General features: G+C 38.2%; 1 protein-coding gene across 3 annotated transcripts in view; it reads right to left on the bottom strand.

Annotated features, from left to right (window-relative positions):
- The window catches only part of CNTLN (centlein), a 357,273-nt gene that overhangs the window by 103,231 nt on the left and 227,508 nt on the right, over positions 1-26,534 (bottom strand). For all 3 annotated transcript variants that reach the window (XM_060409518.1, XM_015093231.4, XM_027964566.3), the window contains exon 13: positions 16,850-16,950. In XM_060409518.1, coding sequence (XP_060265501.1) covers positions 16,850-16,950 — 101 coding nt within the window. The remainder of the gene's footprint in view (positions 1-16,849; positions 16,951-26,534) is intronic.

Genomic DNA, 26,534 nt, shown 5'->3' with positions numbered 1-26,534 from the left:
ATAAAAGTCAGAATAGGTAGAATTTGCCACCTGGGGAATATGTACCTTTACCTTGATAATCATCGATTGGTTCCCAAGTTTCTCTTTCTAGTCCCCTAACACCATGGTGCTGAATTCATTTACAACATTCTTTCAGCAATATAGAAATAATATGCAAATACAATTCATCTGTTCTAGTGATTTAAATATCTGCTATACTTCTTAATAAAATATTTACACTTAAAAATAAGAAAACAGTTCTATATTCAAGACCAAGTAGCTAAATAATTCCAACAAAATAAATGTTAAAGACATTTAAAAGTGAATTTGACTGCTGTTTTTATGCTCCTAAGTGTGCTTCAAGATTCGCAGGTGGACTGGAAGAGCATGTTCACTTGTGGTTTTCTGTTGAAAATTCTGTTTCTCACCTTCACAGGTCTTATAAAGAATATACAAGCAGCCTGAGCCAGGCCAAAGAGAGAAACAAAGACCCAACTCTCTGCCCCTTGATTCCCTTCCCTTCCAAGGATCTCAGGATTTGGAAAGTGAACAAAGAGGATTTAGTTAGAAATATACAGGTCTATTTCTATCCTTTGGTAGATGTATGAGAATATGCTTCACCTTAAGTTCAGTTCAGTACCATTTACTCAGTTGTGTCTGACTTTTTGGGACCCCATGAACTGCAGCATGCCAGGCCTCCCTGTCCATCACCAACTCCTGGAGCTTGCTCAAACTCATGTCCATTGAGTTGGTGATGCCATCCAACCATCTCATCCTCTGTTGTCCCCTTCTCCTCCTGCCTTCAATCTTTGCCAGCATCAGGGTCTTTTCCAATGAGTTATTTCTTTGCATCAGGTAGCCAAAGTTTTGGAGCTTCAACTTCAGCATCAGTCCTTCCAATGAATATTCAGGACTGATTTCCTTCAGGATGGTCTGGTTGGATCTCCTTGCAATGCAAGGGACTCTCAAGAGTCTTCTCCAACAACACAGGTCAAAAGCATTAATTTTTTGGTGCTCAGGTTTCTTTATGGTCCAACACTCACATCCATACATGACTATTGGAAAAACAAGAGCTTTGAATAGACAGACCTTTGTTGGCAAATTAATGTTTCTGCTTTCTAATATGCTGTCTAGGTTGGTCATAGCTTTTCTTCCAAGGAGTAAGCGGGGTTTTTTTTGTTTCATGGTTGCAGTCACCATCTACAGTGATTTTGGAGCCCCCAAAATAAAGTCTGTCACTGTTTCCATTGTTTCCACATCTATTTGCCATGAAATGATGGGACTGGATGCCATGATCTTAGTTTTCTGAATGTTCAGTTTTAAGCATCAAGAGGCTCTTTAGTTCTTCTTTGCTTTCTACCATAAGGGTGGTGTCATCTGCATATCTGAGGTGATTGATATTTCTCCTGGCAATCCTGGTTCCAGCTTGCGCTTCTTCCAGCCCAGCATTTCTCATGATGTACTCTGCATATAAGTTAAATAAGCAGGGTGACAATATAAAGCCTTGATGTACTCTTTTTCTTATTTGGAACCAGTCTGTCGTTCCATGTCCAGTTCTAACTGTTGCTTCCTGACCTGCATATAGGTTTCTCAAGAGGCAGGACAGGTGGTCTGGTATTCCCATCTCTTTCAGAATTTTCCACAGTTTATTGGGATCCACACAGTCCACGGCTTTGGCATAGTCAATGAAGCAGAAATAGATGTTTTCTGGAACTCTCTTGCTTTTTCAATGATCCAGCGGATGTTGGCAATTTGATCTCTGGTTCCTCTGCCTTTTCAAAAACCAGCTTGAACATCAGGAAGTTCATGGTTCATGTGTTGCTGAAGCCTGGCTTAGAGAATTTTGAGCATTACTTTACTAGCGTGTAAGATGAGTGCAACTATGTGGTAGTTTGAGCATTCTTTGGCATTGCCTTTCTTTGGGATTGAAATGAAAACTAACCTTTTCCAGTCCTGCGGCCACTGTTGTTTTCCAAATTTGCTGACATATTGAGTGCAGCACTTTCACAGCATCAACTTTCAGGATTTGAAATAGCTCAACTGGAATTCCATCACCTCCCCTAGCTTTGTTCATAGTGATGCTTCCTAAGGCCCACTTGACTTCACATTCCAGGATGTCTGGCTCTAGGTGAGTGATCACACCATCATGATTATCTGGGTCATGAAGATCTTTTCTGTATAGTTCTTCTGTGTATTCTTGCCACCTCTTCTTAATATCTTCTGCTTCTGTTAGGTCCCTACCATTTCTGTCCTTTATTGAACCCATCTTTCCACAGTTTGTCATGATCCACACAGTCAAAGGCTTTAGTGCAGTCAATCCAACAGAAGTAGCTGTTTTTTCTGGAATTCTCTTGCTTTTTCTATGATCCAACAGATGTTGGCAATTTGTTCTCTGGTTCCTCTGCCTTTTCTAAATCTATCTTGAACATCTGGAAGTTCTTGGTTCACATACTGTTGAAGCCTAGCTTGGAGAATTTGAGCATTACATTGTTAGCTTGTGAGATGAGTGCAATTGTGTGGTAGTTTGAGGAAGGCTTTCTTATCTCTCCTTGCTATTCTTTGGAACTTTGGCATTCAGATGGATGTATTTTTCCTCTTCTCTTTTGCCTTTCACTTCTCTTCTTTTCTCAGCTATTTGTAAGGCCTCCTCAGACAATCATTTTGTCTTTTTGAATTTCTTTTTCTTGATCACTGTCTCCTATTCAATGTCACAAACCTCCATCCATAGCTCTTCAGGCTCTCTGTCTATCAGATATAATCCCTTGAATCTAATTGTCACTTGTACCATATAATCAAAAGAGATTTTGGTCTAGTGGTTTTCACTACTTTCTTCATTTTAAGTCTGAATTTTGCAATAAGGAGTTCATGACCTGACCCCCAGTCAGCTCCCAGTCTTGTTTTTACTGAATGTATAGAACCTCTCCATCTTCAGCTGCAAAGAAAAAAAGCAGTCTGATTTTGGTATTGACCATCTGGTGATGTCCATGTATAGAGTGATCTCTTGTGTTGTTGGAAGAGGGTGTTTACCATGACCAGTGTGTTCTCTTGGCAAAACTCTGTTAGCCTTTTCCCTGCTTCATTTTTGTACTCCAAGGTCAAACTTGCCTGTTACTCTAGGTATGTTTTACCTTACTGGAAATTTATTTTTTAAATTGTGATTTTAAATGCTTTACTGTTATTTTCACTCTTACTTTTATTACTCTTACATTTCTTTTGTCCCCTTAACTCTCCTGGATAATATTAAAAATTAATGTAAATTCTCAAACATTTTCTCCATCTTTTAGATATTTTAATAAATTATTAAAAATCTGTTACTATTATGGAGGGTTGCAGAATATAGTAGCCTAAAACATGCCACTTTGGCATACTGATTATTTTGGGCAGTAGTAGGCACTTAAAAAAAAATCGAGGGACAGATTTTCCTAGAATACCCCTTTATCTGCTGGAAGACCCTCCAAAAGGAACTCACTCCCGTAAAGCTTCACCAGAGAAGATTAACTCTTATCACAGGAGGAGGAAACAAGAAGCCCACACTCGATCCAGAAAAGCTTTGTTACAAACTATGATAGCTCTCAGCTAGTCTCTTGAGGGCCCATTCATTTTTCCTAAAATCATTTACTCTTACTTAAGAGGCCTACATCCCTCCTCCTCCTCTCTTCCTATTAGAAGAGTGTGTAATTCTGAATTCTAAAGCCTCCTATTTGAGTACTCACTTTCCCCTGGGTATCTTCCATGTGTATGTAAGACATATACATTAATAAATTTGTTTTTCATAATCTGTCTTTTACTATAGGGGTTTCAACTAAGAACTCAGAAAGGTGGAAGGAAAATTCTTATTCCATCCCTCCAATTATTTTTTTATTCATCTTAAATTTTGTTTCCTACACTAACTTTATTAAAGGTCTGTTTGTGATTATATCAATTTGGGATACAAAGAAAGGGGAATAGGTATCTTGAGTATTGACAATTTCCTAAAAATCCTGAAACCAAGTAGACCCTGTGGGGGCTCGTAGGTATGGAAGTCTTTCTGTGTCCCCTATTCTGTGTTTGTAGGGGACAGATCCAGCCTCCATGACCTTCCTTGACTCCCAAAGGGCAGATTCAAACATCTGCTAATCAGGGAAGGGAGGGAACGCAGAGACAAGGCAGGAGCAGCCAAGAAACAAGTGTGCAGCCTGGTCCTGGTTCTGCCTCAAGGGATACACCTAACAGTATCCTGGGGTGCAGGCCTTGTACTCACCTTAATATTACCAGCAACCCCACTCTTGAATTATTACAATAAAATGCCTCACCATGTTCTCTCAGGTTGAGACACACAGTTTTCAAGGGCAGGACCCCATTGTGCCCCCCTATGCCTGGCAAAGCAATAAGCCTTCTCTCTTCAACTTCACTCAAAACTCAGTCCCTGAAATTCGATTCAGCATCAGTGCAGAGAGGCTGAGTTTTCTGGCATCAATATTACTATATTTTCTTCATTTTTAGGCAAAAATAAGAGTCATAGTGAACAGTGGAGAAGGAAATGGAAATTCACTCCAGTATTCTTGCCTGGAAAATTCAATGGACAGAGGAGCCTAGTGGGCTATTTTCCATGGGGTCACAAAAAGCTGGACATGACTGAGCAACTGAGCATACACACAGCACATAGTGAGTATATTACTTTAGAGGGTACTTGTCATACAATAAAATAAGAAATATATCTTTGGTCTTTTTTCTTGGCTCCCTACACAGAGCTTCTAAAAATCCTTAGAATCTTATGAGTGATAGAGAGATAGAGGTAAGAGAATTATCTTCTGTTATTCATAACAGACCCCTTTTCACAAGTTTCGCTTAAATCTATTTTCCTTTACATTTCACTTCTACTTAACACAAGCTGGGATTTTCGTTGGAGACACCAACAAAAGTCGCAAGGTACAAAACTAATACACACAAATGTCTTGCATTTCTATACACTAAAAACAAAAGATAAGAAAGAGAAATTAATGAAACAATCCCATTTACTATCACATTAAAAGAATAAAATACCTAGGAATAAACCTACCTAAAGAGATAAAAGAATTGTACTTTGAAAACTATAAGACACTAATAAGATAAATAATAAATGATACAAAGAGATGAAAAGATACACCATATTCTTGGATTGGAAGAATCAATACTGTCAAAATGCCCATACTACTCTAGGCAATCTACAGATTCAGTGCAATCCCTATCAAATTATCAACAGCTTTTTTCACAGAACAGTAATTTTAAAATATTCTAATTCCTATGGAAAATAAAAGACTCTAAACAGCAAAAGCAATCCTCGTGGAATCAGGCTCGTTATCTTCAGACTATACTACAAAGCTAGAGTCATCCGAACAGTATGGTACTGGCACAAAAACTGAAATACTGATAATGGAACAGGATAGGAAGCCTGGAAATAAACCCACGCATCTATGGTCAATTAATCTATGACAAAGAAAGTAAGAATATATAATAGAGAAAAACACTCTCTTCAAAAAGTGATGCTGGGAAACTGGACAGTCACATGTAATAGAATTAAATTAGAACATTCTCTAAATCCATACAGAAAAATAAACTCAAAATGGATTTAAAGACCTGAATGTAAAACTGCATACTATAAAACTCTTGGAGGGAAACACAGGCAGAACACACTGTGACATAAACTGTAGCAATTTTTTTTTTTTGGATTGACCTCCTAGAGTAATGAAAATAAAAAGAGAAATAAACAAAGGGCATATAATAAAACTTAAAAGCTTTTTCATAGCAAAAAAAAAAAATACATAAAGTAAAATGAAAAGACAACCCACAGAATGGGAGAAAACATTTGCTAATGAAGCGACCAACAAGGCATTAATCTCCAAAATATAAAATGGGTCATGCAGTTCAATATCAAGAAAACAAACAACACAATCAAAAAATGGGCAGAAGATCTAAGCAGACAATTCTTTAAATAAAGCATACACGTTTCCAAAAAGAACATGAAAATATGCTCAACATTACTAATTATTCAGTTCACTTCAGTAGCTCATTGTGTCCAACTCTTTGCAACTCCCTGAATCACAGCATGCCAGGCGTCCCTGTTCATCAGCAATTCCTACTAATTATTAGATAACTGCAGATCAAAACTACAATAAATATCACTTCACAATGGTAATAATGGCCATCATCAAAAACTGTACAAACAATAAATGCTGGAGAGGGTGTGGAGAAAATAGGAACCATCCAAAGCTATTGGTATGAATGTAAACTGGTACAACCACTATGGAGAACTACAAACAGGTTCCTTAAAAAGATAAAAATAGAACTGTAAAATCCAGCAATCCCACTCCTGAGCATACATCCAGAGAAACTATAATTCAAAAAGATACATGCACCTAGCCACCTAGATGTCCATCAGCAGATGAATGGATAAAAATATTACAATTCATTTGAATCAGTTCTGTATACTAAGGAATCCATGTATGCATGTATAACGGACACTCACAGTATACTATCATGAATTGAAATGAGGATGTACATGTGGGAATGCATCTAAAAATGATACAGCACTGTTAACAAGAGCGTGGACATGGAAACCACCTAAATGTCCATCAACAGAGGAATGGATGAAGAAGTGGTACATATATACAATGGGATAGTAGTCAAGTCATTAAAAGGAAAGAAATGCCATTTGCACCAACATGGATGGGTCCAGAGATTAAATGAAGTAAGTCAGACAGAGAAAGACAAATTACTTGTATGTGGAATCTAAAAATTTAAACAAATGAACTTACTCTCTAAACAGAAACAGACTCGCAGACTTCAAAAATAAACACTTACTGTTACCAAAGGGAAAGGGGGGGGGATAAATTAGGAGTTTGGCATTAACATATATACACTACTATATATAAAATAGATAATCATTTAGGACCTAGTGAACTCTACTCAGTATTATATAATAACCAATATGGGAAAAGAACCTGGAAAAGAATGGATATATGTACATGAATAATGAATCACTTAGTTATACACCTTAAACTAACACAACACTGTAAATTCTCTAATATACAGCAGGAGGGACGAAAGGAGCTACTCCACGTTCAAGGTCAGGAGGGGCGGCCATGAGAAGATACCCCTGTCCAAGGTAAGGAGCACTGGCTGTGCTTTGCTGGAGCAGCCGTGAAGAGATATCCCACGTCCAAGGTAAGAGACACCCAAGTAAGACGGTAGGTGCTGAGAGAGGCATCAGAGGGCAGACACACTGAAACCATACTTACAGAAAACTAGTCAATCTAACCACGAGGACCACAGCCTTGTCTAACTCAGTGAAACTAAGCCATGCCGTGTGGGGCCACCCAAGACAGGCGGGTCATGATGGAGAGGTCTGACAGAATGTGGTCCACTGGAGAAGGGAATGGCAAACCACTTCAGTATTCTTGCCTTCAGAACCCCATGAACAGTATGAAAAGGCAAAATGATAGGATACTGAAAGGGGAACTCCCCAGGTTGGTAGGTGCCCAATATGCTACAGGAGATCAGTGGAAAAATGACTCCAGAAAGAATGAAGAGATGGAGCCAAAGCAAAAGCAATACTCAGCTGTGGATGTGACTGGTGATAGAAGCAAGGTCCAATGCTGTAAAGAGCAATATTGCATACAAACCTGGAATGTTAGGTCCATGAATCAAGGTAGATTGGAAGTGGTCAAACAGGAGATGGCAAGTGTGAACGTCGACATTCTAGGAATCAGCGAACTAAAATGGACTGGAATGGGTGAATTTAACTCAGGTGACCATTATATCTACTACTGTGGGCAGGAATCCCTTAGAATAAATGGAGTAGCCATCATGGTCAACAAAAGAGTCTGAAATACAGTACTTGGATGAAATCTCAAAAATGACAGAATGATCTGTTTCCAAGGCAAAACATTCAGTATCAAGGTTATCCAAGTCTATGGCCACAAGCGGTAATGCTAAAGAAGCTGAAGTTGAATGGTTCTATGCAGACCTATCAGACCTTTTAGAATGAACACCCCAAAATGATGTCCTTTTCACTACAGGGGACTGGAATGCAAAAGTAAGAAGTCAAGAAACACCTGGGGTAACAGGCAAATTTGGCCTTGGAATACAAAATGAAACAGAGCAAAGGCTAATAGAGTTTTGCCAAGAAAATGCACTGGTCATAGCAAACACCCTCTTCCAACAACACAAGAGAAGACTCTACACATGGCCATCACTAGATGGTCAATACTGAAACCAGACTGATTATATTCTTTGCAGCCACAGATGGGGAATCTCTATACAGTCAGCAAAAACAAGACCAGGAGCTGACTGTGGCTCAGATCATGAACTCTTTATTGCCAAATTCAGACTTAAATTGAAGAAAGTAGGGGAAACCACTAGGCCATTCAGGTATGACCTAAATCAAATCCCTTATGGTTATAGACTGGAAGTGAGAAATAGATTTAAGGGCCTAGATCTGATAGATAGAGTGCCTGATGAACTATGGATGGAGGTTTGTGACACAGTACAGGAGACAGGGATCAAGACAATCCCCATGGAAAGGAAATGCAAAAAAGCAAAATGGCTGTCTCGGGAGGCCTTACAAATAACTGTGAAAAGAAGAGAAGCGAAAAGCAAAGGAGAAAAGGTAAGATATAAGCATCTGAATGCAGAGTTCCAAAGAATAGCAAGGAGAGATAGGAAAGCATTCCTCAGCGATCAATGCAAAGAAATAGAGGAAAACAACAGAATGGGAAAGACTAGAGGTCTCTTCAAGAAAATTAGAGATACCAAGGGAACATTTCATGCAAAGATGGGCTCGATAAAGGACAGAAATGGTATGGACCTAACAGCAGCAGAAGATATTCAGAAGAGGTGCCAAGAATACACAGAAGAACTGTACAAAAAAGATCTTCACGACCAAGATAATCACGATGGTATGATCACTCACCTAGAGCCAGACATCCTGGAATGTGAAGTCAAGTGGGCCTTAGAAAGCATCACTACAAACAAAGCTAGGGGAGGTGATGGAATTCCAGTTGAGCTGTTTCAAATCCTGAAAGCTGATGCTGTGAAAGTGCTACACTCAACATGCCAGCAAATTTGGAAAACTCAGTTTTCATTCCAATCCCAAAGAAAGGCAATGCCAAAGAATGCTCAAACTACCGCACAATTGCACCCATCTCACACACTAGTAAAGTAATGCTCAAAACTCTCCAAGCCAGGCTTCAGCAATATGTGAACCATGAACTTCCAGATGTTCAAGCTGGTTTTAGAAAAAGCAGAGAAACCAGAGATCAAATTGCCAACATCCACTGGATCATGGAAAAAGCAAGAGAATTCCAGAAAAACATCTATTTCTGCTTTATTGAGTATGCCAAAGCCTTTGACTGTGTGGATCCCAATAAACTGTGGAAAATTCTGAAAGAGATGGGAATATCAGACCACCTCACCTGCCTTTTGAGAAACGTATATGCAGGTCAGGAAGCCACAGTTAGAACTGGACATGGGACAACAGACTGGTTACAAATAGGAAAAGGAGTACATCAAGGCTATATATTGTCACCCTGCTTATTTAACTTATATGCAGAGTGCATCATGAGAAACGGTGGGCTGGAAGAAGCACAAGCTGGAATCAAGATTGCCAGGAGAAATATCAATAACCTCAGATATGCAGATGACACCACCTTTATGGCAGAAAGTGAAGAGGAACTGAAAAGTCTCTTGATGAATGTGAAAGAGGAGAGCGAAAAAGTTGGCTTAAAGTTCAACATTGAGAAAACTAATAGAGTTTTGCCAAGAAAATGCACTGGTCATAGCAAACACCCTCTTCCAACAACACAAGAGAAGACTCTACACATGGACATCACCAGATGGTCAACACTGAAATCAGACTGATTATATTCTTTGCAGCCAAAGATGGAGAAGCTCTATACAGTTAACAAAAACAAGACCAGGAGCTGACTGTGGCTCAGATCATGAACTCCTTATTACCAAATTCAGACTCATATTGAAGAGAGTAGGGAAAACCGCTAGGCCATTCAGGTATGACCTAAATCAAATCCCTTATTGTTATAGAGTGGAAGTGAGAAATAGATTTAAGGGCCTAGATCTGATAGACACTGTCTGATGAACTATGGAATGTGGTTCGTGACATTGTACAGGAGACAGGGATCAAGACCATCCCCAAAGAAAAGAAATGCAAATAGCTGTGAAAAGAAGAGAAGCGAAAAGCAAAGGAGAAAAGGAAAGATATAAGCATCTGAATGCAGAGTTCCAAAGAATAGCAAGAACAGATAAGAAAGCCTGCTACAGTGATCAATGCAAAGAAATAGAGGAAAACAACAGAATGGGAAAGACTAGAGATCGCTTCAAGAAAATTACAGATACTAAGGGAACATTTCAGGCAAAGATGGGCTCGATAAGGGACAGAAATGGTATGGACCTAACAGACGCAGAAGATATTAAGAAGAGGTGGCAAGAATACACAGAAGAACTGTATAAAAGAAGATCTTCACGACCCAGATAATCATGATGATGTGATCACTAATCTAGAGCCAGACATCTTGGAATGTGAAGTCAAGTGGGCCTTAGGAAGCATCACTATGAACAAAGCTAGTGGAGGTGAAGGAATTCCAGTTGAGCTGTTTCAAATCCTCAAAGATGATGCTGTGAAAGTGTTGCACTCAATATGCCAGCAAATTTGGAAAACTCAGCAGTGGCCACAGGACTGGAAAAGGTCAGTTTTCATTCCAATTCCAAAGAAAGGCAATGCCAAAGAATGCTCAAACTACTGCACAATTGTACTCATCTCACATGCTAGTAAAGTAATGCTAAAAATTCTCCAAGCCAGGTTTCAGCAATACGTGAACCGTGAACTCCCTGATGTTCAAGCTGGTTTTAGAAAAGGCAGAGGAACCAGAGATCAAATTGCCAACATCCGCTGGATCATTGAAAAAGCAAGAGAGTTCCAGAAAAACATCTATTTCTGCTTCATTGACTATGCCAAAGCCGTGAACTGTGTGGATCCCAATAAACTGTGGAAAATTCTGAAAGAGATGGGAATACCAGACCACCTGTCCTGCCTCTTGAGAAATCTGTATGCAGGTCAGGAAGCAACAGTTCGAACTGGACATGGAACAACAGACTGGTTCCAAATAGGAAAAGGAGTACATCAAGGCTGTATATTGTCACCCTGCTTATTTAACTTATTTGCAGAGTACATCATGAGAAACACTGGACTGGAAGAAACATAAGCTGGAATCAAGATTGCCAGGAGAAATATCAATAACCTCAGATATACAGATGACACCACCCTTATGGCAGAAAGTGAAGAGGAGCTAAAAGCCTCTTGATGAAAGAAAAAGAGGAGAGTGAAAAAGTTGGCTTAAAGTTCAACATTCAGAAAACGAAGATCATGGCATCCAGTCCCATCACTTCATGGGAAATAGATGGGGAAACAGTAGAAACAGTGTCAGACTTATTTTTGGGGGGCTCCAAAATCACTGCAGATGGTGACTGCAGCCATGAAATTAAAAGACACTTACTCCTTGGAAGAAAAGTTATGACCACCTAGATAGTGTATTTAAAAGCAGAGACATTACTTTGCTGACTAAGGTCCGTCTAGTCAAGGCTATAGTTTTTCCTGTGGTCATGTATGGATGTGAGAGTTCGACTGTGAAGATGGCTGAGCGCCGAAGAATTGATGCGTTTGAACTGTGGTGTTGGAGAAGACTCTTGAGAGTCCCTTGGACTGCAAGGAGATCCAACCAGTCCATTCTAAAGGAGATCAGCCCTGGGATTTCTTTGGAAGGAATGATGCTAAAGCTGAAGCTCCAGTACTTTGGCCACCTCATGCGAAGAGTTGACTCATTGGAAAAGACTCTGATGCTGGGAGGGATTGGGGGCAGGAGGAGAAGGGGACGACCAAGGATGAGATGGCTGGATGGCATCACTGACTCGATGGATGTGAGTCTGAGTGAACTCCGGGAGATGGTGATGGACAGGGAGGCCTGGCGTGCTGCGATTCATGGGGTCGCAAAGAGTCAGACACAACTGAGCGACTGAACTGAACTGAACTGAAGATCCTGGCACCTGGTCCCATCACTTTCGGGAAACAGATGGGGAAACAGTGAAAACAGTGTCTGACTTTATTTCTGGGGGCTCCAAAATCACTGCAGATGGTGACTGCAGCCATGAAATTAAAAGACGCTTACTCCTTGGAAGGAAAGTTATGTCCAACCTTGACAGCATATTGAATAGCCGAGTCGTTACTTTGCCCACAAAGGTCAAGGCTATGGTTTTTCCAGTGGTCAGGTATGGATGTGAGAGTTGGACTGTGAAGCCTAAGAACTGATGGTTTTGAACTGTGGTGTTGGAGAAGACTCTTGAGAGTCCCTTGGACTGCAAGGGGATCCAACCAGTCCATTCTAAGGAGATCAGTCCTGGGTGTTCTTTGGAAGGTCTAATGTTAAAAGCTTAAACTCCAGTACTTTGGGCCACCTCATGCGAAGATCTGACTCATTGGAAAAGACTCTGATGCTGGGAGGGATTGGGGGCAGGAGGAGAAGGGGACGACAGAGGATGAGATGGCTGGATGGCTTCACTGACTCAATGGACCTGAGTTTGAATGAACTCCAGGAGTTGGTGATGGACTGGGAGGCCTAGCGTGCTGAAATTCACGGGGTTGCAAAGAGTCGGACACGATTTAGCGACTGAACTCAACTGAATACACAGAAAAAATTTTTTTAAAGTTAAGTGTTGTCAACTCAGGAGATGCTGTTGTAGATACACGGTGTCATATATAAGACTCCTGTGTGTTTGCATGCTAAGATGCTTCAGTCATTTCTGACTCTTAGTGACCCGATGGACTATAGCCCGCCAGGCTCCACTGTCCATGGGATCCTCCAGGCAAGAATATTGGAGTGGGTTGCCATTTCCTTCTCCAGTGGATCTCCCTGACTCAGGGATTGAACCCATGTCTCTTTTGTTTCCTGCACTGGCAGGCACGTTCTTTTCCACTAGTGATATTTGGGAAGCAACATAAGCCTCCTCGTAATCACAAAGCAAAACCCTACAATAAACACATAAAAGATAAACAGAAAGGAATATAAATACATTTATACAACTAAAGAAAGTTATCAAAATATAAAAGAAGAGAACAGAACTATAAAAAACATCCAGTAAACAATTAACAAAGACATCAATATGTACGTACATATCAGCAATTATTTTAAGTGGAAATGCCCTAAATTCTCCAAACAAAGACATAAGAGTAGCTAGATGAATAAAAATAAGATAAGGCCTCTCTATACACTGACTACAAAAGATTCACTATACATGTTAAGACACACATAGACTGAACATGAAGGGATTGAAAAACTTATTTCATGCAAAAGGAAACCAAAGGAAGCTGAAGTAGTGACACTTATACCGGACTAAACAGACTTTAAAACAAGACTGTTGCAGAAAACAAAGATGGATATTATATAATGATGTGTTGTTCAACAAGAGGATTTACCATTTGCAAATATGCATACACCCTACATCAGTTCAGTTCAGTTCAGTCGCTCAGTCATGTCTGACTCTTTGCCACCCCGTGAATTGCAGCACGCCAGGCCTCCCTGGCCATCACCATCTCCCAGAGTTCACTCACACTCACATCCATCGAGTCGGTGATGCCATCCAGCCAGCTCATTCTCTGTCGTCCCCTTCTCCTCCTGCCCCCAATCCCTCCCAGCATCAGAGTCTTTTCCAATGAGTCAACTCTTCGCATGAGGTGGCCAAAGTACTGGAGTTTCAGCTTTAGCATCATTCCTTCCAAAGAACACCCAGGACTGATCTCCCCCAGAATGGACTGGTTGGATCTCCTTGCAGTCCAAGGGACTCTCAAGAATCTTCTCCAACACCACAGTTCAAAAGCATACGCCCTACATAAGAGCACCTAAATATAGAAAGCAAATATTAAGAGACCTAATGGTAGAAACAGATAGTAATATAGTAGTTGTTCTGCTCAGATTTAATATTTCATGATAGTTCAGTCTTACTAGATGGTATGTTTCCAGGAATTTATCTACTTATGTTCTCGGATAAGCAATTTGTTCGAATTTATTTATTATAAGTATTTTCCTATGATTCTTTGTATTATGTTTCTGAATTATCAGTTGTAACACCTCCTGTTTTTTTTATTTTGAATCCCCTCTTTTTTTCTTATATGTATAGCTAAAGCCTTGTCAATTTTATTTATCTTTTCAAAGAACCAGTTCTGAACAGATTTATAACTGGTAAGGAGACTGAATCAGTAATAAAAACCTCCCATCCAACAAAAACCAGGACCAGATGGCTTCATTAATGAATTCTACAAAATATTTAGAGAATTAATATTAATTCTTCTCAAACTCTTCCAAAATATTTAAGAGAAGGGAGCTCTTCCAAACTCATTTGACATGGCCAATATTATCTTGATACCAAAACCAGAAAAGGACACCATAAAAATGAAAATTATGGGCCAATTTAAAAATGGGTTGAATATCTAAACAGACATTCTTCAAAAGAAGACATACAGGAATAATTTGCTTAGTATGCTTTGCTTTACTGTGTTTTTTACCTAGATACTGTGTTTTTTCAACAAATTGAGTATGTGTGGCAACCTTCTGTCAGCCAAGTCTACAGGTGCCATTTCTAACAGCATTTGGACATTTTATGTCTCTGTTCCACATTTTGGTAATTTTCCCAATAATTCAAGCCCTTCTCAAGCAAAAGGATTACAATCCACTAAAAACTCAGATTACAGATAGCATTTCTTAGCAATAAAGTGCTTTTTAATTAAGGTAAGTTCATTTTTTTAGATGTAATGCTATTGTACACTTAATAAAATACAATATAGTATAAATACAATTTTTATGTACACTGGGAAACCACATAAATCATGTGGCCTGCTTTATAGCAATATTCATTTTATTGTTGTGATCTGGAAAAAATACCTCACAATATCTCCTAGAAATGCCTGTACAGATGGCCAACAGATACGTGAAAAGATGTTCAACATCATTAATCAGTAGGGAACACAAATCAAAACCATACTGAAATATCATCTCATATCTTTTAGAATATCTATTACGAAAAAGACAAAGTAACAAATCTTGGTGAGAATGTGGAGAAAAGAGAACCCTTGTGCACTTCTGGTGGGAATGTAAAGAAGTACAGTCACTTTGTATAACAATACGGAGGTTATTCAAAAAAATAAAAATAGAACTACCATATGATCCAGCAATTCTACTTCTGGGTATTTAACCAAAGAAGATGCAAACACTAACATGAAAAGATATATACACCCCAATGTTCATTACAGCATTATGATAGCCAAGCTATGGAAATAACCTAGGTGTTCATTGATGGATGACAGAAAGAAACTGTGGCATATATATATATATATATATATATATATATATATACACACACACACATACAATGGATATTATTCAGTCATAAAAAAGAATAGTATCTTGACATTTGTGATAGCATGGATGGGCCTCACAGACATTATGCTAAATAAAGTAAGTCAGAGAGAGAAAAACAAATAACATATGATGTCTCTCATATGCGCAATCTAAAGAAACAAAGAAGCTCAAAAATACAGACAACAAACTGATGATTAACAGAGGTGATAAAAGAAATGGGTGAAGGGGGTCAAAAGGTAAAAAGAAAACAAAAAGAAAAAAGAAAGGAGCACAGGTTCGAGAACTATGATCCCACATGTCGCAGGGCATGGCTAAAATTAAAAAAAAGTAAAGAAAAGAAAAAAAAGTAGTAAAAATAAAGGTCTCATCAGTATTTCACCTAGTGATCTTGGTCACTAGGTGGTCACTGGGCAGTCACTAATGGTCACTGTCTTGACCTATGGCCAAAAAAAAAAAAAAAAAGAACTCAGTCAAAAAGCAAGCTTAAGTGAAAGTCACTCAAGTCATGTCCAACTCTTTGTGACCCCATGGACTATACAGTCCATGGAATTCTCCAGCCCAGAATACGGGAGTGGGCAGCCATTCCCGTCTCCAAAGTTTAAAATATGACATAAATCAATGGTGTAAAACAGAAGGATTCAAATATGGGCCTTGACAAGTCATGAGCATACTAAATAAGTGAAACTGGAACAACAAAGTGACTGTGACAAAATCCGGATGAGTGATATCTAAACATTCAAATATTACATACAAATTATTAAGTATAAATAAGTATACTTGTCAACAGCTAAAAAGCACAGTGTTAACAATTAAGCTGTAGTAAGGTTAAATAAGAAGGAACTCTATCATATCAACCTTATTTACTTTTTTTAATGAAGTTACTTGAGGATAGACTGAAGTCATATAGTAAATACACTTATCTTGATTTTAACAAAGGAAAATCTTGCAATTGAAATAGATAATCCCCTTTTACTAAATACTCTCAGGCAGGTTTCAGCTTTGCAGATCTCCAAGTTTCCTTCTAGCTCTAAGACTGTGACTCCAGGTGAGAATCACATCACTTCTAGAAAATGTAATGTCATATGAAAATATAAATGAATTATTGATAGTAACTACCTCTACATTATCAATAACTCTGTATCACCTACAAAACTTTGAACAAACATAACCAATAAAACTTCATCAATGAATAATAAAAATGAATATTCTCTCCTTATCAAATATTTCTTTAAAATTTTAATAAACTATAAACCTAACTTTTAAGTGTTCTCTACTTGATTTTCTCGTGAAAGATGAAAATACTGATAACATACAAAGGAGTAAAGAATAGAAATAGGGAGAACAGGGTAAGATTCTTAGAAGCTGAAAATAAAACATAAAAAACTGGATAATTTTAAACTGCCTACATTGAATATTTATTCTGACAAAGTTACCTTCTCTTCTCTCTGCCATAAATGTATTCAATTCTTGTATTCTTGCTTTATCAACAGACATATGTACTTTAAGTTTATCCAGTTCTTCTTGAAGATTCATTCTATGAAAATTAACATAATAAACAATTACTTTAAATATGTAAGTTAAGAAAAATATGGCAAACATGTATGTAAAGGTGGCAAAAAATTTTTTAAATACATGAATTAGTAAAAAAAGCTAGAGCACATTAAAATTAACAAATCCTAACAATTAAAATGACATCTCTAAAGTAAAACGTTTCAACTGAGTTTTAACTTTGTCTAAATAAACATACTAAATAATTAAAAACATAAACTACATAATTTAAAAAATTCTGACTTACCAGATCATTTTCCAACACATAGATACATGATATAAAACAATAATAAAACATTAATACATATCACTGAAAACAGAGTAAATCTAAAGATGCCAAATAAAGGCAAAAAACCCTTACTAGTAAAATGAAATTGAGCTACCATGACAACAGACCTGGATTAAATAACGTCCATGGACAGCTCTGACCTTGAGACCTGAGTGGACATGAAAATTTATCTGCACGGACCTTCATGGCTGAGACACAAAACTGGATTAACTGCAGCAAGCTGGGACACATTTTCTGAATGAAAACCTGAGTATCTGAGCTTATCTGGCTGAAGTTCCATTAAGGAGCTTTTTGTCCAGTCTAAGGGCAAGAAAGAGTCAACCAAGTGTGATCAGAAACATAAGTATATATTGTTGTTGTTGAGTTACTAAGTCATGTCTGACTCTTTGTGACCTCATAGGCTGTAGCACACCAGGCTCCTATGTCCTCCACCATCTCCTAGAGTTTGCTCAAGTTCATCATGTTTACTGAGTCAGTGATGCTATCTAACCACCTCATCCTCTGCTGCCCTCTTTTTCCTTTTGCTGTCAATTGTTCCTAGAGTCAGGGTCTTTTCCAATGAGTCAGCTCTCCACATCAAGTAGCCAAGGTATTAGAGCATCAGCTTCAGCATCAAGTGAAAATGAAAGTTGCTCAGTTGTGTTCAACTCTTTGCAATCCCATGGACTGGGGCCTGCCAGGCTCCTCTGTCTGGAATTCTCCAGGCAAGAATACTGGAGTGGGTAGCCATTCCCTTCTCCAGACGATGTTCCCAACCCAGGGATCAAACCCATGTTTTCCACATTGCAGGTGGATTCTTTACCATCTGAAACAACAGGGAAGCCCAAGAACACTGGAGTGGGTAGCCTATCCTTTCTCCAGGAGATCTTCCCAACACAGGGATCCAACTAGGAACTCCTGTATTTCAGGCAGATTATTTACCAGCTGAGCTACTAGGGAAGCCCAAAAGTGAAAGTGTTAGTCACTGTCGTGTCCGGTTCTTTGTCACCTCATGGACTATAACCCACCAGGCTCCTCTATCCATGGAATTCTCCAGGCAAGAATATTGGAGTAGGTTGCCATCAGTCCTTCCAATGAAGATTCATGGTTGATTTCCTTTAGGATGGACTGGTTTGATCTCCTTGAAGTTCAAGGGACTCTCAAGAGTCTTCTCCAGTACCACAATTTGAAAGAATCAATTCTTAGCTGCTCAGACTTCTTTATGGGCCAGCTCTCACATCTGAACATGACTACTGGAAAAAAAACCTTAGCTTTAATTAGACAGACCTTTGTCGACAAAGTGGTATCTCTGCTTTTTAATATACTGTCTAGGTTTGTCATAGCTTTCCTTCCAAGGAGCAAGTGTCTTTTAATTCCATGGCTGCGATCACCATCTGCAGTGATTTTTGGAGTCCAAGAAAATAGTCTGTCACTGCTTCTACTGTTTCCCAATCTCTGCCAGGAAGTGATGGGACCAGATGCCATGATTTTAGTTTTTTGAATGTTAAGTTTTAAGCCAGCTTTTTTGCTCTCCTCTTTCACTCTCATTAAGAGGCTCTTTAGTTCCTCTTTGCTTTCTGCCATTAGAAAGGTATCATCTGCCTATCTGAGGATGTTGATATTTCTCCCGGAAACCTTGACTCCAGCTTGTGATTAACCTACTTCAGCATTTCACATGATGTACTCTGCAGGTAAGTTAAATGTGCAGAGTAACAATATATTGCCTTGTACTCCTTTCCCAGTTTTCAACCGGCCAGTTTTTCCAGGTCTGGTTCTAACTTTTGCTTCTTGATCCACAAACAGATTTCTCAGGAGACAGGTAAGGTGGTCTGGTACTCTTGTCTCTCTAAGAATTTTTCACAGTATGTTGTGATTCATACTGTCAAAGGCTTTAGTAGTCAATGAAGCAGAAGTAGATGTTTTTCTGTAATTCCTTTGCTTTCTCCATGATTCAACAAATGTTGGCAATTTGATCTCTAGTTCCTCTGGCTCTTCAAAACCCAGATTGTACATCTGGAAATTCTCAGTTCATGTACTGTTAAAGGCTAGCTTGAAGGGCTTAAGCATGACCTTGCTAGCGTGTGAAATGAGTGCAGATGTATGGTAGTTTGTACATTCTTTGGCATTGCTCTTCTTTGGGATTGGCATGACAACTGACCTTTTCCAGTCCTGTGGCCACTGTTGAGATTTCCAAATTTGCTGGCATATTGAGTGCAGCACTTTCACAGCATCATCTTTTAGGATTTGAAAGAGCTCAGCTGGAATTTTGTCACCTCTGCTAGCTCTGTCTGTAGTGATGCTTCCTAAGGCCCACTTGACTTCACATTCCAGGATGTCTGGCTCTAGGTGAGTGACCACACCATCATGGTTATCCGGGTCATGAAGACCTTTTCTGTATAGTTCTTCTGCGTATTCCTGCCACCTCTTCTTAATCTCTCCTGCTTCTGTTAGGTCCATAACATTTCCGTCCTTTATTGTGCCCATCCTTGCATGAGACGTTCCTTTGATAGTTTCAATTTTCTTGAAGAGATCTCCATTCTTTTACATTCTGTTGTTTTCCCCTATTTCTTTGTATTGCTCATTTAAGAAGGCCTTTTTTCTCCTTGCTATTCTCCAGAACTCTTCATTCAGTTGGATACATCTTTCCCTTTCTCCCTTGCCTTTTGCTTCTCTTCTTTCCTCAGCTATCTGCAAAGCATCCTCAGACAATCACTTTGCCTTCTTGCATTTCTTTTTCAATTCATTTCCTATATTGCTGCTGCTGCCAAGTCACTTCAGTCGTGTCCGACTCTGTGCAACCCCATAGACGGCAGCCCACCAGGCTCTCCCATCCCTGGGATTCTCCAGGCGAGAATACTGGAGTGGGTTGCCATTTCCTTCTCCACATTTTCTGTATTACTGACATTAAAACTGAGCCATTATATGTTTGCAGAGATCTGAACAAATGACAGTAATGTAAAAACAGGTTTATGACCTGTGTAGATTGAGAGTTCCGGCAGACACAGTCATCCACTACAGAGAGGTGTCTAAAACTGAGAGAATGGACAAGAAGAACGCCACAACAGAAAATAATTCTTAAAGAAGTCAGGTGTGTAGATAAGAGTAAATATGAATAAGCTCAAAGCCATAAATGACAGTCTGTATATCACCCCATTCAAAATGGGAGAATCTACAAGCAAAGAGAGATAACACAATAATTTAAAATGAATTCTTACAAAATTAGAGTTTTTAAAATGGTGATACAAAAGAAAAGTTATAAACATATATGAAAAAGAACAGGGGTTTATGACAGAAGACAAATTTTAAAAAAAGAACCAACTACTATATCTAGAAATGATAATAAATAAAAGTAAAGCTAGTAATAACAACATAATAACTGAAATTTAAAATTCAGTGGGTGGATTAAACAGCACACCAAAAAGCTAATAAAACTTTGTAAAATTAAAGACAACACAAAGAAACAAAGCAAAGGAAACAGTAACTGTATATATAGTGTGTTGGAATGAGAAGGCCAGAAAGCATCTAATAGAAATTATTTGAAGAGAGAATTGAGAAAATAGGGGGTGGGGGTGGGGAGACAATATTTAACATACAATAACAAAATCAGATGGAAAATAAGTAATATTTTCCATATTCCATGGTTTACTACTCACAGGTCCTATATTAAAGAACATTCTATTTCAGGAGGAAAACAAACTCAAAAGCAATGTATACAACAAAATAGGAAACGATGATGAAAGAAGTACAAATGTGTACATAACAGCAAGCAAACATTTATTAAGCAAAGCAATCAAAATATCTAAGTGAAGGTAAAACTAACATTCTGAACAACAAAATGATATTAGATGAATGAGAGGATCAGAATTAAAGTGTTTGAAGATCCTTGCATTGTAAAAGAAGAATGGAAGCATACTGAAGAAATTAAGACTCAAATAAATGAAGTATGTTATAATTTCAAGAAAAAACATTTAAAGAATGGAAAACAAAAATTTACAAACTAGCAGAGCACAAAAATGAACTAAAAATATAATCAAATTGAAGGAAAGAAATATCTTTAAAAGAATCATAAAAAATGAAAAATATTAAGGATAAATATGGTCCTTAAGAACAGTGAAAGAAATGATTTGCTAGGAAGATACAACAGTTCTAAATTTTTATGTACTAAACAAGAAATATAATTCTTAAAATAATTCAAATTAAAAGGTATATAAAGTGAAAGGAAAAAAAAACAAGTAGTCTCTGCTTCCCCCCACTCAATTTACTTCCTGAAAAAAATTGTTTATATTTTAATACAAATAATTATATTTTTGTCCATAGAAACATAAATACAGATATATAAAGATTTAACAAACTGGAATCTTACACATTTGAAATTAGGTTACACTTAGGTTACAGGTTGATGGGAAGGGCAAACAAACATGCACACATATATGCATCCATGCTCAGCCATGTCCAGCTCTTCGCGACCGCATGGACTGTAGCCCGCCAGGTTCCTTTGTCCAAGGGATTTCCCAGGAAAGAATGCTGGAGTAGTTGCCATTTCCTCCTCCTGGGGATCTTCTCGATCAAGGGATCGAACCCGCATCTGCTGTGTCTCCTGCATTGGCAGGTAGATTCTTTACCAGTGAGCCACCTGGGAAGCACACCTATACCCAAGCACATCTATACCCAACCACAAAGTGATTAAGTTTAAATTAGGTTCTTGCTTTCTTTTGCCAACAACATAGAACATAATGCAGCCAGATGGCCCCACAAAGAAAAACCAGATGTAGCTCATCTTAGTTTTCCTTGGCTTTTACTTAGATCACTAACCCGGTGGAACACAGGGCTACAGCTGTTGGAAATGTTATTTCATGCTTCTTTAGAGGTATGCTATGCTTACAATTTTTTTTTTTAAGGAAGAATTCACAAAGTCTATACTGTTAATGTGAAGCATTTATAAACATTAGGGACTGCCTTGTTCTTGAGTCAAAATAAGTACCAACAAACCACACATCTTAATGGATATTTGGAAAAGTAGCTGACAGAGTAAGTGCCCAGGCACTCCCAAGCAGGTTGAACATTGGCTACTTAGGGACTCAGATTTTTTATCTATTTATTCTGCTGTATCTGATGTCCTGTCTGGTATGTGAACCACAATTCAAAATCTACTTCTGACTGGACAAATTATGAGAGGTTGACTGTATTCAGATGGTGGAGAACAGGCTACAGTGAACTTTGATCAACAAAGAGAGTCCTAAGGACAGTTCAGATTTCTGCCAGGAGGCACTCATGATGATGTCATGATGTAGGAAGAGGGAGTCTTCAGTGATCTGAAGAAAAAGAGACTGGAGTTTGGGAAAGCTGAAATGTTTGAAATTTGCAAACCACAGTACTCAGAGAGGAGGAAGCTACAGAGGAGGAGCTGTAGAAATTGGCATTATAATTCATTTGAGTCTTTGGCTGAATATTTTGTTGCACAAGCATAGTATGAAGTTCAATGAGGCAAGCTGAGAACAATCAGTGCTTCCGAATTATTCCCAGAGCTCTGCACTGGGAGACATGTGAATTCTAACCAGCTAGAGGGAAGAATCTCGTTGAACATTAGGGGTACTCAGCAAAGAACCCAAAAGGGTCATTCCAATGAACAGGGTACTCCAAGTCTATGCTAACAAGGTGTTTTAATATATCTGAAAATATTTAAACTGAAATTTTAAACACACTTCTCTGGGTAAATAACAGGAAAAAAAATGGACAGAAATCATTAAGGACATAGAATGAAAACTCTTCACTGAAAATTTATAAAAGTCTGTCCAGTAACATCAAAACACATATTGTTTTCAAGTGCTATGGATTTGCATCAAAATAAAAATATAATGCTGAAACATAAAACATTTTAAATAAAATTTTAAAAAACTAAATCATGCAAATTATTTTCTATGGCCACAATACCAAAACACTTAAAGTAGAAATCAACACCAATTATCTCTGGAAAATCCCCAGATATGTGAAATTAAAGAAACTACTTTAAAATACTTTTCTCTCAATGAACAATCTAAGAAGAATTAGAAAATATTTGAACTTATAAAAAAATAAAACACAATCTTTGAAAATTTGTGAAGTGCTAAAGCAGTGCCCACATGCATTTCTAGATCATTATATGCATATATTAGAAAAGAATAAAGACCTACAATGATGTAAGCTTCCAAATTGAAAAAAAAAAAAACTAGTAAGAGGACAAAGCAATTTGAGTGCTTTTTCATATATGGACATAGATCCTTTGTGAAATATTTGTTCAAATGTTTTGCTTATATTTGTACTGGATTGACAGTCCTTTTCTTATTTATTCATAGGAACTATATATTCTGGGTATTAGCCCTTTGCTAGACATATTCCTTTGTCTTTTTGTACTCTGATATATCTTACTGGGCTCTGAAAGTTGTCTTTTGATTAACTGAATGGTATCTTTCAATGAACAGAAGTTCATGATTTTAACAAGCCCTGTTTACCATATTTTAGTTTAATTTAGTCTATTCTTTAAATCTTTGTCTACTACAAAGACAAAAAGGTGCTCTTCTATGATTTCCCTTTAAAGTTTTATTACTTAATCTTTCAAATTTAGACCTGTAGTTCACCTAGAATTGATTTCTATGTATGGTAAGAATACAATATCATTATAATATAATATATATATATAATATAATTTAGCTATACAGGTAACTTTTAGCTATCAGTTCAGTTCAGTTCAGTCGCTCAGTCGTGTCCGACTCTTTGTGACCCCATGAATCGCAGCACGCCAGGCCTCCCTGTCCATCACCAACTCCCGGAGTTCACTCAGACTCACATCCATCGGGTCAGTGATGCCATTCAGCCATCTCATCCTCTGTCATCCCCTGATCCTCCTACCCCCAATCCCTCCCAGCATCAGAGTCTTTTCCAATGAGTAAACTCTTCTCACGAGGTGGCCAAAGTACTGGAGTTTCAGCTTTAGCATCATTCCTTCCAAAGAAATCCCAGGGCTGATCTTCAGAATGGACTGGTTGGATCTCCTTGCAGTCCAAGGGACTCTCAGGAGTCTTCTCCAACACCACAGTTCGAAAGCATCAATTCTTCAGTGCTCAGCCTTCTTCACAGTCCAACTACCACATCGATACATGACCACAGGAAAAACCATAACCTTGACTAGATGGACCTTAGTCGGCAAAGTAATGTCTCTGCTTTTAAATATACTATCTAGGTTGGTCATAAGTTTTCTTCCAAGGAGTAAGCATCTTTTAATTTCATGGCTGCAGTCACCATCTGCAGTGATTTTGGAGCCCAAAAATATAAAGTCTGACGTTGTTTCCACTGTTTCCCCATCTATTTCCCATGAAGTGATGGGACTGGATGCCATGATCTTCGTTTTCTGAATGTTGAGCTTTAAGCCAACTTTTTCACTCTCCTCTTTCACTTTCATCAAGAGGCTTTTTAGTTCTTCTTCACTTTCTGCCATAAGGGTGGTGTCATCTGCATATCTGAGGTTATTGATATTTCTCCCGGTAGTCTTGATTCCAGCTTGTGTTTCTTCCAGTCCAGCATTTCTCATGATGTACTCTGAATGTAAGTTAAATAAGCAGGGTGACAATATACAGCCTTGACATACTCCTTTTCCCATTTGAAACCAGTCTGTTGTTCCATGTCCAGTTCTAACTGTTGCTTCCTGACCTGCATACAGATTTCTCAAGAGGCAGGTCAGTTGGTCTGGTATTCCCATCTCTTTCAGCTATACAGGTGTATCAACTGCTATTTTGGTTGTTTCCATTTTTCATAATTATAAATAATTCTGTAGTTAACATCCTTGTGTTAGGTGTTGACATTTGAGATTACTATTTTTTGAGTACATATTTTAAAAGGCAGAAAACTGTCTCACACACAAAAAATTATGTAGACTAAGGCAACCAACATTACTGTACCAATTATTTAGATTTTAAAATACTAATATTATGTAATATTTAATCCATAGCTTTCATTTTTGTGAAAAAATTAAATTATTTTGTTACTGAGCATGAGATGGTTAGATGGTATCACCTGTATCACTCAAAATGAAATCTGATATTTATATATGGTTATTACCATTTAATTCAGATGGTCACAAACTCAACATTGGTGATAAAACACCAGGAGAATGTGAAGGACAGGGAAGCCTGGCGTGCTGCAGCCCATGGGGTTGCAAAGAGTTGTACAACACTGAGCGATTTAACAACAACAATTCCATTGCCAACAAAGGTCCATCTAGTCAAGGCTATGGTTTTTCCAGTGGTCATGTATGGAGGTGAGAGTTGGACTATATAGAAAGCTGAGCACCGAAGAATTGATGCTTTTGAACTGTGGTGTTGGAGAAGACTCTTGAGAGTCCCTTGGACTGCAAGGAGATCCAACCAGTCCATCCTAAAAGAAATCAGTCCTGAATATTCATTGGAAGGATTGACGCTAAAGCTGCAACTAAAGCTGCAACTCTGATACTTTGCCCACCTGATGTGAAGAACTGACACATTCGAAAAGACCCTGAGGCTAGGAAAGACTGAAGGCAGGATGAGAAGGGGACGACAAAGGATGAGATGGTTGGATGGCATCACTGACTCAACGAACATGAGTTTGAGTAAACTCTGGGAGTTGGTGATGGACAGGGAGGCGTGGCATGCGGCAGTCCATGGGGTCGCAAAGGATCGGACACAACTGAGTGACTTAACTGAACTGAACTAAAGTGAACAATTCAGTTATTCCACTTTTATTCCCTCCCTAGAAATAATGAGTACCTTACATTTTTACATACTGTATATATATGTCTGTGTATACAATTATATAGAAGTATATTTTTGTGGATATATGTGTGTGTTTGTATGTGCACACACACACACATATTCACAAAAACAGTGCTGTTATTGACTTAAATTTCTTTATTTTTAGAGAACATAGTATATATACTATTATTGAATTTTCTTCATTAACTCAACTTTTGCTTTTGAGGATCTATACATTGCTTTGTAGATCCAATTCATTCATGTTAAATGTAGCACAGCTCACATTACATTTAATATAAATATAGTATCACCAACTCAGTAGACGTGCATTTGAGCAAACTCCAGAAGATAGTGAAGGACAGGGGAGCCTGGCACGCTGCAGTACACTGAGTCACAAAGAGTTGGACATGAATTAGCTACTGAACAATAACAACATATTAATATATCATGATGCACTTATATCAGCTAATTATGGACATTTAGATTGCTTATTATTCTTCACTACTACAAAAATACTACAGTGAACACCCTTATTTATATATC

Source organism: Ovis aries, chromosome 2 (assembly GCF_016772045.2).
Source record: "Ovis aries strain OAR_USU_Benz2616 breed Rambouillet chromosome 2, ARS-UI_Ramb_v3.0, whole genome shotgun sequence".
Lineage (NCBI taxonomy): Eukaryota > Metazoa > Chordata > Mammalia > Artiodactyla > Bovidae > Ovis > Ovis aries.
Note: the sequence above shows the minus strand (reverse complement) of the source record. Positions and strands in the feature narration are given on the sequence as shown.